Source organism: Cyprinus carpio, chromosome A22 (assembly GCF_018340385.1).
Source record: "Cyprinus carpio isolate SPL01 chromosome A22, ASM1834038v1, whole genome shotgun sequence".
Lineage (NCBI taxonomy): Eukaryota > Metazoa > Chordata > Actinopteri > Cypriniformes > Cyprinidae > Cyprinus > Cyprinus carpio.
The window spans coordinates 154,748-171,758 of NC_056593.1; the positions used below are offsets into that span (position 1 = coordinate 154,748).

The 17,011-nt window shown below is 40.3% G+C and overlaps 2 protein-coding genes across 2 annotated transcripts; one reads left to right on the top strand and one right to left on the bottom strand.

Moving 5' to 3' along the window:
• Positions 1–12,678: 12,678 nt before the first annotated feature.
• Positions 12,679–16,764, top strand: LOC109073375 (olfactory receptor class A-like protein 1). The gene has a single exon (XM_042711552.1). It carries the CDS (start codon positions 15,630–15,632, stop codon positions 16,584–16,586), a length of 957 nt encoding a protein of 318 aa, XP_042567486.1. The 5' UTR covers positions 12,679–15,629; the 3' UTR covers positions 16,587–16,764.
• LOC109073373 (olfactory receptor class A-like protein 1) lies at positions 13,409–14,362 on the bottom strand. Its single transcript, XM_019089511.1, has one exon. It carries the CDS (start codon positions 14,360–14,362, stop codon positions 13,409–13,411), a length of 954 nt encoding a protein of 317 aa, XP_018945056.1.
• Positions 16,765–17,011: the final 247 nt, after the last annotated feature.

A 17,011-nucleotide genomic window follows, 5' to 3' on the forward strand; every position in this document is an offset into this window, starting at 1 on the left:
TGCAGTTGGATCATGAAATTTTGACTCTAAAAAGGCTGAGTTTAATTTAAAACATAAAACCACGAAAAGTTAATTGAGTTCACATCTATTTGACATTATTTAGTCAACTGATAAAATAAATAAACCTTACCTCACATCTCTGACCAGAACTTCTGTGTGGATTTCTGTCATGCGGACGCAGAGCCATTTACTCTCTCAGCTGGTGAGAGACTAAATCCATGTCTTTTTCGATTAAATGCACATTTTCATCGGCGCTAGTCTTTCCGTGGCCGTCTCAAGAAATCCCCTCAGAATTAAAAGGCGCCAAAAACCCCAGGTGATGCGCGCTCCGGTGATGGACTCAGGCACGCCGGTCACACAGGACGTGCATTGGCGTGGCTCCTCCAATTGGACGAGTGTGAAATCAGTGTAAACACGACCTACTAGACTTACTACAAGCTCTGAGGTTTTGTCAAATGCTTCTGCGGAAGTGTGTGTTGTAGAACACAACAGGTGTAGTGTTCATTCTCGTGCAGTGTATCTGATAGACTACACACGGAGAGGTATATCTCAGAAACACATATTTTAGAACACAAATGTTTGGCTTCACTTTTCAGGACTTGGTGTGGCCCCACCTGATATAAATAAGGTGGGCCAGCTACTATTAGTAAAATTAATGAATAATAATTTGCTGTAAATAAAATTACCCAAATGATGATATCCTTTCACCAGATGATCTCATGGGGACCATACCTCGGATTCAGACACCTTAAATTAATTAAACTACCAGGATACTTCCATAAAATGCCTTGCTTTTGAGTATACAGGAGGAAAATAGAGAGTGCATTAGTTAAAACTAGAAAAACGGCACCAGGAAAGATGAAATGGCTATATCATGTTAAAACATTTAGAGAGTACAGAAGAAATGAGAAAAATTGCTAATGTTATTTAATTAAATATAGGATGAAGGGAAATTCCTGAGAGTTGGAAAGAATCAATAATTATCCCAATAAGGAAGCCAGGAAAAGATGCTAGTAAGCCATCAAACTATAGACCTATAGCATTAACATCGCACATTTGCAAACTGATGGAAAGAATGGTAAATGAGAGATTAATGTATTTTTTGGAAAAAAAAAAGGGGTTTGATAATGGGATGTCAAAGTGGGTTTAGGAGAGGAAGGGGCACAATGGATGCAGTGTTGTGTTTAGAGGACGATGTAAGAAAAGCTTAAATAAATATAGAATCTGTGATGACAGTATTCTTTGACATTGAGAAGGCATATGATATATTATGGAGAGAGGGGTTAATGATTAAACTAAAAATGGGAGTAAGAGGTAAAGTTTTTAATTAAATTTTAGATTTCTTAAAAGGTAGATCAATTCAAGTTAAAATAGGAGCAGATATTACAAATAAGCATATGATAGAAGGCAGTGCTATAAGACCTACACTTTTTTTCTGTTATGATAAATGATATATTTAATAATGTACCGAATGTCATGAATAGATCATTGTTTGCAGATGATGGGGTGCTTTTGAAACGGGGGAAAAATTTGGAATATGTAGTTAAGAAAATACAGGAAGGAATACCTCAGGTTAAAAAGTGGGGAATGGAATGGGGTTTAAAGTTTTCTGCTGAAAAAAAAAATCCAAAAGTAATGTTTTTTCTCTGTAGAAAAATAAAAGTTGAAACAGGAAACTGTATCGTTGAAGGTAATCTGGAAAAAGGTTGAGAGTTTTCGTTTATTAAACAAGTAGAGGATAAATGTAAAAAAGTATAAAACACACATTAAACAAGTAGAGGATAAATGTAAAAAAGTATTAAACATTATGAGGTGTTTTACAGGAGTGGACTGGGGAGCATATTTTAATTCATTAAAACATATATATTTCCCTAATAAGATCTAGGTTGGAATATGGGGGAGTCAGGCATTTGGATCAGCGACAAGATCAGTATTAGTGAGGCTGGACACACTTCAGTACCAGATTACGTCAGAGCCATGAGAACATCACCAGTGTGCTCACTAAAGGTGAAAATGCCCCTTTGAGCCTAAGACGGAAGTAGCTGCTTGTAAATTACTGGATTAGTTCGAGAAGGGACAGATAGATAGTCACCCAGCAAAGGTGTTACAGACTGAATTGGGAAAGGAAGAAAGGGAAGGGGGGCCTTGCGTGACCTGGGGAGTATATGGAAAGAGGTTTTGTAGAACTGTGGTATGGCCCAGTATCCTATGTGAGTTGTCCTCCAATAGTGGATTTGGAGGTATTACGAATACGGAAATAGCAAATAATCAAGTTGATTTGGTGAGTGGATTTTTATAGACATAATGAACCAGAAATACATTAATTTTAAAAAAGTTTTACAGATGGATCAAAGACCCAATAACAGAGCTACAGTGCTTGTTCCCAGCCAGAAGAGTGAAATGAAGCAGGAGAACTTCAGATCACTTAAGTGTATATGCTGTTGAGCTGTTTGGTCATTTTGATTTGGCATTAGAATGGATTGGAATATTCTAAGTTAACCAGAACCTTACTTTGCAGAGACTCTGTTCTCTGTACTGCAGAGTCTCCAAGCCCGGTTATAGGTGTTTAGAGAATCATCGGGAGCTTTTTTATGACGTTATGTCTATCTATTCAAGAATAAAGGGTGATGAGGGGGTATATTTTAAGTGGGTCCCGCACAATATGGACAGTATAGGAAATGAGAAGGTAGACAAAATAGCTCAGAAAGCACTGGGCAAAAAAGAGAGCATGGAAGCAGTCATCAGCATTTTCAAGCTCAAGGAACGAGGTATGAGTGTGAGGGGGGGAAAATTATTAAAGAATGGCAACAAAAGGTGGGGATCAAGAACTAAAAGGAAGACATTACTCACTATATAGGAGGCAAAACAGGAGAGAAGAGACTATTATGACACAAATTAGAAGATTACGGCAATAATAAATTAAATAGCACTCTTCATATTAACGGGACACACTATCCAACTGGTTGGGGGGGGGGGGGGTGACGCAGGCCAAATACCTGAGAATCGTAGAACATGCGCTTATTAGTGGTTCAAAATATGAAAAACAGAGGATGGATATGACAAATGGACATGGAAAAAAATAGGACTAACAGGACGGGTGGAGTAAGACTATAATGTAGCTAACTGCAGTAACAGGAGTGAACAAGGAATGAAATATTTGATTTGCTTTCTGACTAAAACATGGGGACCTCCCATGACAAGAATATGATGACTAAAGTATATGGGAAAATGACTATATACCAGAAGATGGCAGTAAATGCAGCATTAAGGATGCAAACTGCCGTTTAAAAACCCAAAAAAGAAGAAGAAGAAGAGATGCCTTCATAACGTCCGCAGCTGCCGGTAAGTGGAGTTCTCAGTGAAGCGGTGTGCTTGATCACTACTTATATTATTAATTATTATTATTTTACAAGAACGGCGTGAAGAGAGCATGCCACCAGCTGCTGGTTTTTAATATTGCTGTCTGTGAGCCTAGGAAGTAAGGTTTAGCATGCAGCAAGGGGCTTATAATATTTTTGTTCAATATTTTCTATGACAATTTTTGATCGGTTTATAAAGGCTACTATGAACCACCTTTTCCCTATCTTTATCACAAAATAAGGCAGGAAATATATTTTATAGTTTCTATAGGCTACTAAATGATATGTCAATCAGTACTGCATTATCGTGTGTTTGTATTGTACTTCACTTTTTTTCTGCTTTTTATTCAGCGCAGCTACAGCGATTGCTGGATGCTTTTGTCCATATTAGGATTTCCTGTAGTCTTAAATTATTTACTTCATATGAAGTCTGTTTTGAACTTTCTGACGAGAGCCACCAAAAGTGACGAATGGATGATTATTTACTGTATCATTTTTCAGTGGGGGGAGGGAAACAATAAGCTGCATTTTAATTGGTTTGTGTGTGTGAATATATAAGGAGATAGAAGTAATATAAGATTCTTGAAAAATATTTGTGCAAAAACAGTATAAGGTTAATGGGTCACACTGAAATAATTCCAAACAACTACACAATGTATCCAAAATTACTGCACCATTCTAAATTTCATATGAAATGCCATGGAATGTAGACTCTTGTGCTCCTCCACTTTATCAATCCAGTAGGAGATAATTCAGCTTACTACACTCTGGGACACATCAAAGCGTTCAGCAAGATCTCCTTGAAGAAAATTAAACTTCAGCTTCATTGTGGTCATCAAAATTTGATCCATTATGTGCATCTTAAAATGGAAAGTGTAGGAATTGCTGGGACTATATTTAACATGTCTTTAAAGACACATTAAGGGTGAAGCCAGTGTACAATAAAGAGCGTAGTGTCATTCCTGAGAAAGGCAAGGTCTAAGGGATCTTCTCTGTGGAACTGTGTTGTCTTGTGTAACATTATTTTATCCCCTGAGGCATAAGTGTGCTCTGTCATTGCCTTCTTCAGGCTTCAGGCATCACTGTACTGAAGGGGCAGCTGCAATGGCTCTGTTTGTGCGGTTTCATGGTCACCTTGCTCATCATCTGCAAAACACAACCCTGAAGTCAGTCAGAAAAGTATTACAAAAAAGTAGCAAAAGTATTTTGTTCATGGCACCATGGTGTTCCAGTCGCAGTACAGTGGTGTTTTTATTCAATACAATCACAAGTACCTGGCCAAAAACGAACATTATCATCATTTACTCAACCTCGAGTTGTTCTTAAACCTGTATAAATTTCTTTGTTCTTGTGATGGAGAGACTTTGAAAATATATACCATCACGAGTTTCACTGGTAATGTTAGTGCAAATGTGTTGGTTTATTCGTTTCTATTTTAAATTGTATTTATGTATTTACTTAAACCTGTCTCTAAATCATGCATATAATGAGAGTTGAAAGGAAAGAGATTTTTATTTTAAAAAATGGTATGTTCCAATTTGGGAAGAGCGGGAAAAAAACAAGGGTATTTAAGATGGCCGCCACTTGAAAGTTGGGGGTGAACAGATAGAGAGCTTGGGACATGATTGTTGTGCTGTGAAGCAAGGGAAACTCCAGGCCTCAATGTTACCCGTAGAGGGGAGTTGGTACTGTTTTTCAGTACTTGCAGTTCTAGTTTTAGACTGTTTTTATTACAATCTTTGTTTTAAGCTCTTATAACTATTTATTTTGCATATTTTTGCCACACCTGCTTAAATAAATAACCCTTTGGACCCCCAGCTTCACTAGTGATCCCCCCTTGTGACTGCTTGGGTCGTTATCCACAGTTCTACTATTAACATTCTTGAAACATCGTCCTTTGTGTTCAGCAGCAGAAAGAAATTAACACAGGTCTGGAACAACTCGAGAGGAGTAAAAGACAGAATTTTAATTTTAGCTATCCCTCTATGCGCTTTTTTGAAACAGTTTTCTTCTGTTATCAACAACTTCAGCTTAGCACTAAAAAATATTCAAGCTCAATAGGAGGGTCATTGATAAAGAAAGAAACAGTTTAACCCAATGTCTTTTGTTAGAGCACGTAACTGAACAAGAAGCTGTAACACACCTGGTTTGTGGATATATCCTAACATCGATCTGAATGGTGTCCATCACTCTCCTCTTTAAATCAAACTTAAATCACATTTTCTTAGTGTGGGGTTTCTAATGTATCTTTTTAGTTTTATGTTTGTTGTTTTATAAAATTATTATTTTTCATTTTTATTTGTGCGTCTTGATCTGTATAACACTTGGTCAACCTTTTTCAAATGTGCTTTATAAATAAATAATGAAATGAAATTTTAAATTTCTTAACTTTCTATGGCTTCCAGATTTCAACAAATATATTGCCTTTTAGTGACTAGGGTCAGTGAGGTTTATACCCAATCATGCTGTTTTTTTTTTTTTTAAAATGAGGTGAATTTGTGCTCTTTTTTTACTGTGCAACGTAAACTGTAACTGATTGTCGTAGATCTGTGAAAGACGGCCAATGACGTCACTGCCATTACATGATTGGCTGAGGTGCCTCATGTACGTAATCCAAGTTAGCCGTCGCGCTTTTTCCAATGGTAAGTAATACAGACCCTCTCATCTCAATAATAAGACAATCTCTGCTCAGATCCCGAATCAGCGCTTCAGGTAGCTTCACAATGCTGATCTCCTGGAGCAACAAAGGGTCCTAGAATACTAAAAAAACACCAGCTAGTGTCGGAAATAAACTTGATTGCAGTCCAATGGGAATTCTGTTCATTATGTAAGGCAGAAATGTATAATATGCGATGCTAAAGGCTACATATGCTAACCATCTACATAATAATAAATACACGTTATGCTTCTGAAAACACCAGAAACCGCTGGAATAACTTAAACATATCACAAATAAGATTATAACCATGTATTTATTTGGTTTCTTGTTCTGTCTGTGTCTTTGTTGATTCTGCATCCGCATATGTAATTAATTTCATATCCGTGGCTAATGGCATCATTATCACATGCTGATTGGTTCTCTTCTGTATCAGCAGCAGCCAATGAGCTTGAACATACAAATATTGTGCTGTGCCTGCTTTAGCTGTGTGCAGCACGCTTCAGAAAGTTTCTGAAATCAATATTTCACATAAGTGAATGTCCTTTTATTCCATATCGCTGTGTTTTTTTTGTTTTGTAGTCTGCCTAATAAATTTCAAAAATGAGGAAACCATAAACAAGTAAAACTAAGTGTCATGTTAGCTGTCTTGCATTCGAGTGAAATATTAAGCGTATTAGCAGCAGCCTTTACACATCTGTCTTTATACAGCTGGAGAAGTCTAGAGCATGTAATCACCGATAGTAACGACAAAGAGAGCAGGTTTTAATGAAATATATATTTTCGTGTGTGTATGCATTTCATGTACATTACCATGCCACTATCTTGCCCTGTATAGCAGTGAAGAGGTTTTGCACGTTCTTTTCTGTCTGCGCCAAGTCATTTTAACCGACTATAAAACCTGGGTCCGGTTGCATAAACTGCTAAGAATAGTCTTATGAGTCTATTCATAACTTTTTTTAAGACAGTTACATTCAAACGTAAATTGATCCGATATCTATAGAAAATATGGATCCAAGGCACTTCTTCCAGTTCCAAAATGTTAAAAAGCCTTTATTCAAACATGGATTACTCTAGAAACATTAAAAAATGACCTTACTAAAACACTGCACACTGATGCATTTCAGCCATGCAGCCTTCCTCAGAGTGTGTCAGGTACAAAACTAGTCACAGGTGTAGAAATAATCAGTAATCTTTGTTTCTTGTACGAATTGCATTTCTGTGATCCCATAATCTATCTTGCAGTCTACGCTTAGTCTGACGCACATAGAGACAGTTACAAGGACATTGAAGCCTGTAAATTACATACGTACTTTTACAATTAATGAAGGATCTGATTAAATACGTGTTCTTTTGGTGCAAACATCTATAAATGATTTGGTTTGAATTACATTCTCACAGTGATTGCAGTGTCCACACTTAAACATGCCTTGTATTTCTCAGTCCAATCATGTAGCAGGCAGGTAACATCTCACAACTCTGTCTTTAACTGTAAGAGCCTTTCTAGCTCACAGCTTTCTATAGCTTAACAACTCACAACCCTGCCCACCCTTCAAGAACTGTATACATCCAGAGTGAGGAAAAGGGCTCAGAAAATCACTCTGGATCCTCACATCCAAGTTACCCCCTTTTTGAACTTTTGCCATCTGGCCGGCGCTTCAGAGCCGCAAATACCAGGACAGTCAGGCACAAGAACAGTTTCTTCCCCCAGGCAATCTACCTCATGAACAGTTAAATGTTAACCACTTATGCAAAAATGTGCAATATTTTTACAGTACATCCCTGCATCTTACTCAATCCTATTCCATTATCATCTTTAGCACAACAGTTTATCCAACTTATTTTCTTATTTTTTTGTCTGTGTGTTGTTGTCTCTGTGTACTGGAAGCTTATATCACTAAAACAAATTCCTTGTATGCACAAGCATACTTGGCAATAAAGCTCTTTCTGATTCTGATTCTGAACTGGAGGCTCCTGAAAAATCTCACGCAGACTTGGATCACTTTGGATAATCCCCCAGTTCCTATTTATTATACACTTGATTTCATGTGAGACAGTACTAAATTCCACAACAAAATACGGTCGTGTGGAGCTGTTCTTCTTACTTTTCTTTTTGAGTAGGTCATCCTGTTCAAAGCCTGATTGACCACTCGTTTATGATAAAATAATATTTCATATCCATACCCAGACGACTAAAATCTGAGTCTTGATCACATATCTGTCTTAATCTTTGGAATTGACCCAGTGGAATGCTTTCTGTCAGATGTTTTGGATGAATGCTCATTGTGTGCAGAATGGTGTTACGCTCTGTAGAAAAGTGATGTAGATGTCCGTCTTGATCTTTTTAAATAGTAATGTCTAAAAATGTATTTTATCATGATTATATTCAAGACTCAGCTTAATGCATGTATTTATGGAGTTCAAAAATGCATGAAAACTAAACTGATCTGATTTGATGCCCCTTGGCTAACTGCTAGTTAAATCTGGAATCACTGCTTCAGGAATCACACCCAGAAGAGACAGAGAAGACTGTTGCACTCACTCATGTAGTCCAGCAGGTGGAGCGCTGTTAATGTGTTTGACAGGAAGGGGACAGAAGACATGAAGAGGTGTGTGTGTGTGTGTGTGTGTGTGTGTGTGTGTGTGTGTGTGTGTGTGTGTGTGTGGGTGTGTGTGGTGTGTGTGTGTGTGTGTGTGTGTGTGTGTGTGTGTGTGTGTGTGTGTGGGTGTGTGTGTGAATGTGTGTGTGTGTGTGTGTGTGTGTGTGTGTGTGCGTGATTTGCATGCGAGGGCAAAACATCTATCCTGACATCTATATTTAGCACAGACCTTGTTTTTTGTATAAATAGAAAACCCCTATTATAAAAACCCACAGAAATTGCCATCAGATACCCAACAAGCACTAAATGGTGAAATTATGTTTAAATAAACAGCAGTTTTTTAATAAAAAAAAAAAAAAAAAAAAAAAAAGAATAAATAAAGGTTACAAAAGGGGTTTCAAAGCGACGTCACACTTACAGATGGGTTAGCAAATTTCTTATCAAGTGACCAAAATTAATTATCACGTTATTGTTAAAATGTGCTGGAAATGTTCAAAAAGTACTGACACATAAATTAAAGAGCTCGTTTTCACCAAGTTTTTATAAAAAGTTAAAATCAAGAAACAACAAATAAAATGACTTTTTGTTTGCATAAAGACTAAAACAATAACATTACCAATGATGTTTGGATTTTAAAAGACAACGTGACTGACAGCAGTTTATCTAATTATGTGTAAGAAATGTTCAAATAAAGCTTTGAAATGGTTTCATAAAATGGTAAACCTCTTAAATAAAGTGTTTTCAAAATGATAACTGATTAATAAATGATTATATGTATTTTAATGACCATAAATAATTCTAGATAGCTTATCTGAAATGTTTAAATGTGTAGAATCCACATGAGCTTGTTTTTCATCAACCGGTCATAACTTTACAGCAGGGCATGCAAATTTGGTTCGTTTTTTGGCCAAAGAAAAACTGCACTCAGCCGAAAGTGAATGTGAGTCTCTGTAAACCCGCTCTCTGACAGCAGGTGGCGCTGATGGAGCAGCAGAATTACAGCTGTTTTCTGGAACTTAAGGTATAACATTGAGTGAAGATGAAAACAAAATGCCATTGAATCTTTTCTGAAGACAGTCAGAAGCTTCAGAGGAACATGCATATAATTCATTTGTATAATTCCCTCAGCACTCTTTTAAATCCTCCCAGCTTTCCTCCATGTTTTTACACAAATCAAAGCTACTCTGCTGTTGTGCACCTGAGACTGTTACTTAAAACTCTGCTTTATGCTGGACAGTATTTATTTATCATAAATTGTTCAAATCGTGGTTATCGAATGTGGTTTTGATGATACTAAAAATATGAAGCGGTAATATTTTGGTACGGTTTGATTCATGGTCAAACGCCAGAACAGTCATTTTGGGTTCACGTCATTCTAATTATCTTTTTTAAAATAATCTGCAGAACTTTTTCTACTATATTTCTATGTTGTGCAATTTAAAGTTTTCCTGGATTTAAAGGTTCTTTGTGAAACCATCAGTGCCAATAAAGAACCTCCATTATTAAGAGTGTGAAGCTGCAGAACGTTTTACACACAAATACACATCACGAAACACAGATTCAGTCAGGTTTATCAGCTGCGTCAAGGAGCATCGTTACGGGACAGGTTTGAAAGCGCATGTATATTCAACATGAAGCTATCAGCTCTTTCTTTGACTAGAACTGGAGATTCATAGTTCAGCATGTGAACTTTAGATTCATTGATTCATTATTAAAAATATGAACTGTAAATGAATTTGAGATTCAAAAGTGCATAATTAAACGTGTAAACTAGATTCGTAATTAAGCGTATTAACTTTAGATTCATGGATTCAGTAGTACTCTGCTCAGTTTGGAGAAGCGTGACTCTTGCTCACTTCACGTTACACTTTTCACATTCAGATGTTTTTCATTTTTTGAAGCTGTTGTTGAGGTTGTGTTTCAGGTTTCGGGTTATACACTAACACGTGTTTGTTGGTTTTAAGGATTACACATCAGTAATGCTGGAATCAATTTCAAATTCAGATACACATGCTTTAACGGTCTTCATGAAATATGACTGTTTTACACTGCAGGCAGCACAACTGGCAACCTCGCTGGTTTAAAAATCAAGTGGTCCACATTCCTGCACCGTACTGTAGTCATTATTGGATGGTCGCTGCTAATTAGAAGAGTTCTCAGTGATCATGCTTCATATCTCTTTTAGTGTCTTTTTGTGACACTAGCTTCATAAAGTGTGTTTGTTACAGTGTCAGCAGGCATTTGAGTCAAATGGTGTCAAACAGATGATGTCTATAAACTCTAGCTTCATAAAGTGTCTTTTTGTGACATTCGTGTGTGTGTGTGTGTGTGTGTGTGTGTGTGTTATATTGGCAGGTCATTTGACTTCAGACCGCTCAGTTGAAAGATGAGGATAAATCTCTGTCTGTAACACTCTTGAAAGTGTCCACCTTTTATAATTTCTTTATCATTATAATTGTATTTAAAGCTTTTTGTAATGTTTTTGTCATTTTTTTTTTGTTTTGAGTTTTTCTTTTCATATTTAAAAAAGTGTTGTTTTTAACTTTTTTTTCAGTTTTAGCTATTATAGTACAAGTTAAACTAGATGAAAATAGAACACGTTGCCTTGGCAACTGGCTGTAAAAAATGAGTACGATTTTTCAAATTTTATTTCAGGTAATATTTATTTCAAGTATCACATGTTTTTATTTAAATGGAAATCTTTTTAAAATGGGTTTGTATTTCTAGTGTAGAACAACAGAAGTCTAAGCTCCTTCAGGTGTGTGTGAGAGTGTGTGTGTGAGAGAGAGAGAGATAGAATGTGTGTGTGTGTGTGTGTGTGTGTGTGTGTGTGTGTGTGTGTGTGGTGTGTGTGTGTGTGTGTGTGTGTGTGTGTGTGTGTGTGTGTTGTGTGTGTGTGTGTGTGTGTGTGTGTGTGTGTGTGTGTGTGTGGAGAGAGAGAGAGATAGAACTGTGTGTGTGTGTGTGTGTGTGTGTGTGTGTGTATGTGTGTGTGTGTGTGTGTGTGTGTTGTGTGTGTGTGTGTGTGTGTGTGTGAGTAGAGAGAGAAGAATGTGTGTGTGTGTGTGTGTGTGTGTGTGTGTGTGTGTGTGTGTGTGTGTGTGTGAGAGTGTGTGTGTGTATATATGTGTGTGTGTGTGTGAGAGAGAGAGAGAGAGAGATAGAATGTGTGTGTGTGTGTGTGTGTGTGTGTGTGTAAGTGTTGTGTGTGTGTGGTGTGGTGTGAGTGTGTGTGTGTGTGTGAGTGTGTGTGTGTGTGTGTGTGTGTGTGAGAGAGAGATAGAATGTGTGAGTGTCTCTGTGTGTGTGTGTGTCTGAGAGAGAGAGAGAGAGAGATAGAATGTGTGAGTGTGTGTGTGTGTGTGTGTGTGTGTGTGTGTGTGTGTGTGTGTGTGTGTGTGTGTGTGTGTGTGTGTGAGAGAGAGAGAGAGAGAGATAGAATGTGTGTGTGTGTGTGTGTGTGTGTGTGTGTGTGTGTGTGTGTGTGTATGTGTGTGAGAGAGTGTGTGTGTGTGTGTGTGTGTGTGTGTGTGTGTGAGAGAGATAGAATGTGTGTGTGTGTGTGAGTGAGAGAGATAGAATGTGTGAGTGTGTGTTTGTGTGTGTGTGTGAGTGAGAGAGAGAGATTCGAATGAGAGAAGTTTATTTTTAATGTGTTTTTCTTTTTTCCCACCCAGTGAAGTAGAACTAAAAATCACTGTATCATGCAAAAAATGACATCTATAAAAATTACTTGTGTGTGTGTGTGTGTGTGTGTGAGAGAGAGAGAGAGAATGTGTGTGTGTGTGTGTGTGTGTGTGTGTGTGTGTGTGTGTGTGTGTGTGTGTGTGTGTGTGAGGTGTGTGTGTGTGTGTTGTGTGAGTGTGTGTGTGTGTGTGTGTGTGTGTGTGTGTGTGTGGTGTGTGTGAGAGGAGAAGAGAGAAGAGATAGAATGTGTGTGTGTGTGTGTGTGTGTGTGTGTGTATGTGTGTGTGAGAGAGAGAGACAGAGAGAGATTGAATGTGTGTGTGTATGTGTGTGTGTGTGTGTGTCTGTGTGAGTGTACTGTATGTGTGAGTATGTGTATGTGTGTGTGTGTGTGTGTGTAAGTCTTGCACAGGGAAATGCCTCAGATCTCACATACACAATTCAGAAGAATTCAGCTCTTACATTTGATTAATTCAGTCATTATTCATTTCAGCTATTTGTGTTTTCTCACAGATCACTGGAGCTCATCTCAGTGTGTCTGGACTCATGCGGATCCATCCGTGATTTGTATCCTTCATTGGAACTGTCTGTTGGAATGGATCAGATTTCAGTGGAATGTAGAACAAGACACATAGAGATCAACATCTGGGAAAAACACAGCAGCCTTCCTGAAAGAGTCGGTCTGTGGACGAGACCAAGTTCTTGCCCCGTATGTCATTCGACAAAGATATTCATTCACATACAGCTAGAAATGAAGATAGTTTGATATGTTTGTATCACACACAAACACCTGACAGATACAATTACATTCACAGAAACATGAGCGTCTCTTCCTAGCAAATGTGAACTGAAGCAGTGGCTCCTTATTAGAGCAAATTAATTAGTCTTCGCCATCCATCCATCTAGAAATGAATCTCTCTGTCCATGAAGACAAAGGATTTTTAAAAAACATTTAAACAAGGCTTCATAAAGTTTCCCCTGACATATTCAGGAACTGAACTGAATTCTCATTATTAAAGACGGCTAATACAAAATGAGCCCTTAAATGTTTCCCACATAGTCAAATGACGTCCATCATGTTTTTTCTTTTAGTCTGCCACTGTCCATCAATCACTGGGCTGAGCTGCGTCTGAGAAAGTCTTTGCCTCTTTCCCACAATTCAACTGTTTATTGACTTTCCTGTTAGAGACAATGATCACAATGGGACTGACGGCGGCGTACAGAGACGAGAAGAAGATCCTCAGATCTGAGATAAGCGAGGAGCCCAGTGTCTGAGGCACGGTCAGCGTATAAACCCACAGTCCGTTGTCCACCCCGTAAAACAGCACGTAGAGCGTGACTAGAGTGATGACGGTGAGGGCGGCGCGGCGCTCCGCAGATGGACCCTGCCTCGCCCCGCCACCCCGCCGACCCTTCACCTGCCGGCTGTGACGGAGCAGGAACACCAGCAGGACCAGGCTGGCCGTCGCCATCAGAGCCATCGGCACCACGTCTCGTCCCACTTGCACCGCGCCGTTGGCATCCCGCGACAACCTGGATGGGAAGCTCAGGAAGCAGAACTCGATGTTGATCCCATTCTGCAGGAGTCTGGAGTCGTTCCGGGCCCCTACGGCAAACAGCAGCGGAGCGGCACTCATGGAGGTGTTGATTAGCCATAGCGCCAGGAAGAGGACGGCCAGGTACTGGGCGAGAAGAGCACGGACGGCAGCCCAACGCGAGCCCGGCGGAGCCACGCTCAAGCACTGATACGCACTCAGCACGAATGTCAGCCAGATGGACAGAGATCTGGAGGTGCGGTAGATGAAAATGACCGCCTTGCAGCCGGTGTCATCAAACACATTGTGGATCTCAAATGTGGCCAGGACCTCCAACAGGCAGCGAACGCCCACCACCATCAGGTTAGCAGACGCCAGGTGCAGCACGATGGTGTCGGCGGCCGAGAGGCGACCCTCGTGATACGCCACAGAGAGGAAGGCACAGATGACCGCGGTGTTGCCTGGAACGCCGGTCACGGCCAGAGACAGGAAGAGCAGGCCACGCGTCAAAGTGTCCGAGTTCATCTCAACCGCTTCTGTTCTCCTGCAGCTTCTCTTGAAAGATCCCCCACCTCAGAATCAGCCTTCGTTTTATAGTCTGGCTCGGGCCACTGGGATGTTCCTGTACGGGACGGTCCAGCGACTTCAGACCTGAGCTCAATTATCTGAATGATGTGCAGTTGAGTGATTCTGTCACAGACGCAACACTCTCCTGTGAACGTATTCCAGTGAGTGTCAGTTTGTGCCCAAAGGACAGCGAGTGCTTGAGCTGAGACTCTCTCAGAACATGTTCATCAAATGTAATGTCAGGGCCCATAGCCTTGTCTGCTTCATCTCTTCCATGAGCACTCAACCCTGTGAAAGTGTTCTTCACTATTGTCTCACTGTCTCTCATTTCCATCTCTGCTCTTGTCTTTATTCCTGAGCAAATTTAGGACTTTAGGACTGTATGTCATTCAGATTAAGAACATCTTTTAAATCAATAAACGCAAACTGAATCTTAATGTTTGAACTTAATGATTGACTTAAAATCAGGGATGGGTTTGAGCTGCCGACTCTAATGACATCAAATGATAGCGCATGTTGACTAGAGGAAACCGCGTAGTTTAAGTATAAACACGGTTCTCATCTGTTGGCGTGTGCGTCTGGCCCGAGGGAATCGTGGGTCACTGATATCACGGTACATGAAGAACTCATTAAAGTCACATCAGAAAACAGAAAACAGACCAGCCCAGACCTGCTGTAAAGCATCCGCTCATCCCAAACCTCCTCATTACAGAGCGTGTTTGCAAAGATTTAATTAGATAATGCTCTTAATGTTTTCTAATTATCTCATGAGGGACACCATTAGTAGAAAATTAACAGCTGGTCTCACCAACGAAAAACTATAGATTTTTATGCGTCACAAATAGTGTTAGTTGATTAAAAATGTAAACAGATCGACCACATTTACCACTCATCATAAATATAAACGTGAATGAAATGAGAAACGCAAACATGAAAAAATACAGAAGAATGGAGAAAAATATTAATTTGTGAAAAATTTCAGCAAAATCAAAATCATCCACTGAGGGCAATGTCTTCTGTTTTCTCAGCTTGCCATTGACAGAAACACAAGCTCTTTTAGTCATGGAGTAATTAAGATGCACCTCAGGTGGACACTTTGGTCTCCTTTGTGTCTTCTTGTGGGTTTTTGGGTCCCTGGCGGTTCCCACGGGGGCATTAGAGGCTTTATATTCAGACATGGACTTCAGAAAGCCCTTCAAACAGAGCATTCACACTCGATCTCTAAATGGATCTCTGTGTCACCATCAAAGGGGTCTCGTTCCTCCTGCAGGCGGGTCTGGGGATCCTGGCCAACACGCTGGTCCTGCTGGCCTACGTCCACATCATGCTGACCGACGCTCAGCTGCAGCCCGTGGACTCCATCCTGTGCCACCTGGCCTTCGCCGACCTGCTGCTGCTGCTGACTCGCTGCGTCCCGCAGACCATGACCGTCTTCGGCATGAAGAACCTGCTGGACGACGCCGGCTGCAAGGCGGTCATCTACACCTACCGCATCGCCCGAGCGCTGTCCGTCTGCATCACCTGCATGCTGAGCGTCTTCCAGGCGGTGACCGTCGCGCCGGCGGCCGGGCCACTCCTGTCGGGCTTGAAGATCCGGCTGCCGCGGCTGGTCGTCCCCACTTTTGTCATGCTGTGGTTCATCAACATGGCCGTCTGCATCGCCGCCCCGTTCTTCTCCGTCGCCCCTCGCAACGGCACCGTCCCGCCGTTCACCCTCAACCTGGGCTTCTGCCACGTGGACTTCCGGGATAACCTGTCCTACGTGATTAACGGGGTGGCCGTGTCGGTTCGTGACTTTGCGTTCGTGGGCGTGATGCTGGGCTCCAGCAGCTACATCCTGGTCCTCCTTCACCAGCATGGCAGGAAGGTGCGGGGCATGCGGCGCTCACAGGGTGCCACGATGGAAACACGGGCGGCCAAGACGGTGGTGATGCTGGTGGTTCTGTACGTGGTGTTTTTCGGAATCGACAACATCATCTGGATCTACATGCTGACAGTGCCGCAGGTGCCTCCGGTGGTGGCCGACATGAGGGTGTTCTTCTCCTCATGCTACGCCTCGCTCAGCCCGTTCCTCATCATCTCGTCTAATAAGAAGGTCAAAGCAAGGATGGTGTGTGCGACCTCGTCAGACCAGGAGCGGCAAGCAGAGGATAGCAAGGACTCAAAAGCTGCCAAAAACTGAGCTTAACAAAGTCTTATATTTGTAGTTTTGTAATAGTCACAAATATGTGTCCCCGCAGCACAAAAAGCAGTCATAAGTAGCACAGGGATATTTGTAGCAATAGACAACAATACATTGTATGGGTCAAAATTATACATTTTTCTTTTATGCCAAAAATCATTAGGATATTAAGTACAGATCATGTTCCATGAAGATATTTTGTACATTTCCTACCGTAAATATATCAAAACTTAGTTTTTGATTAGTAATATGCATTGCTAAGAACTTCGTTTGAACAAATTTAAAGGCAATTTTCTGAATATTTAGATTTTTTTGCACCCTCAGATTTTCAAATAGTTGTATCTCAGTCAAATATTGTCCTCCTAACCATACAAACCATACATCAATGGATAGCTTGTTTATTCAGCTTTCAGATTGTGTATACA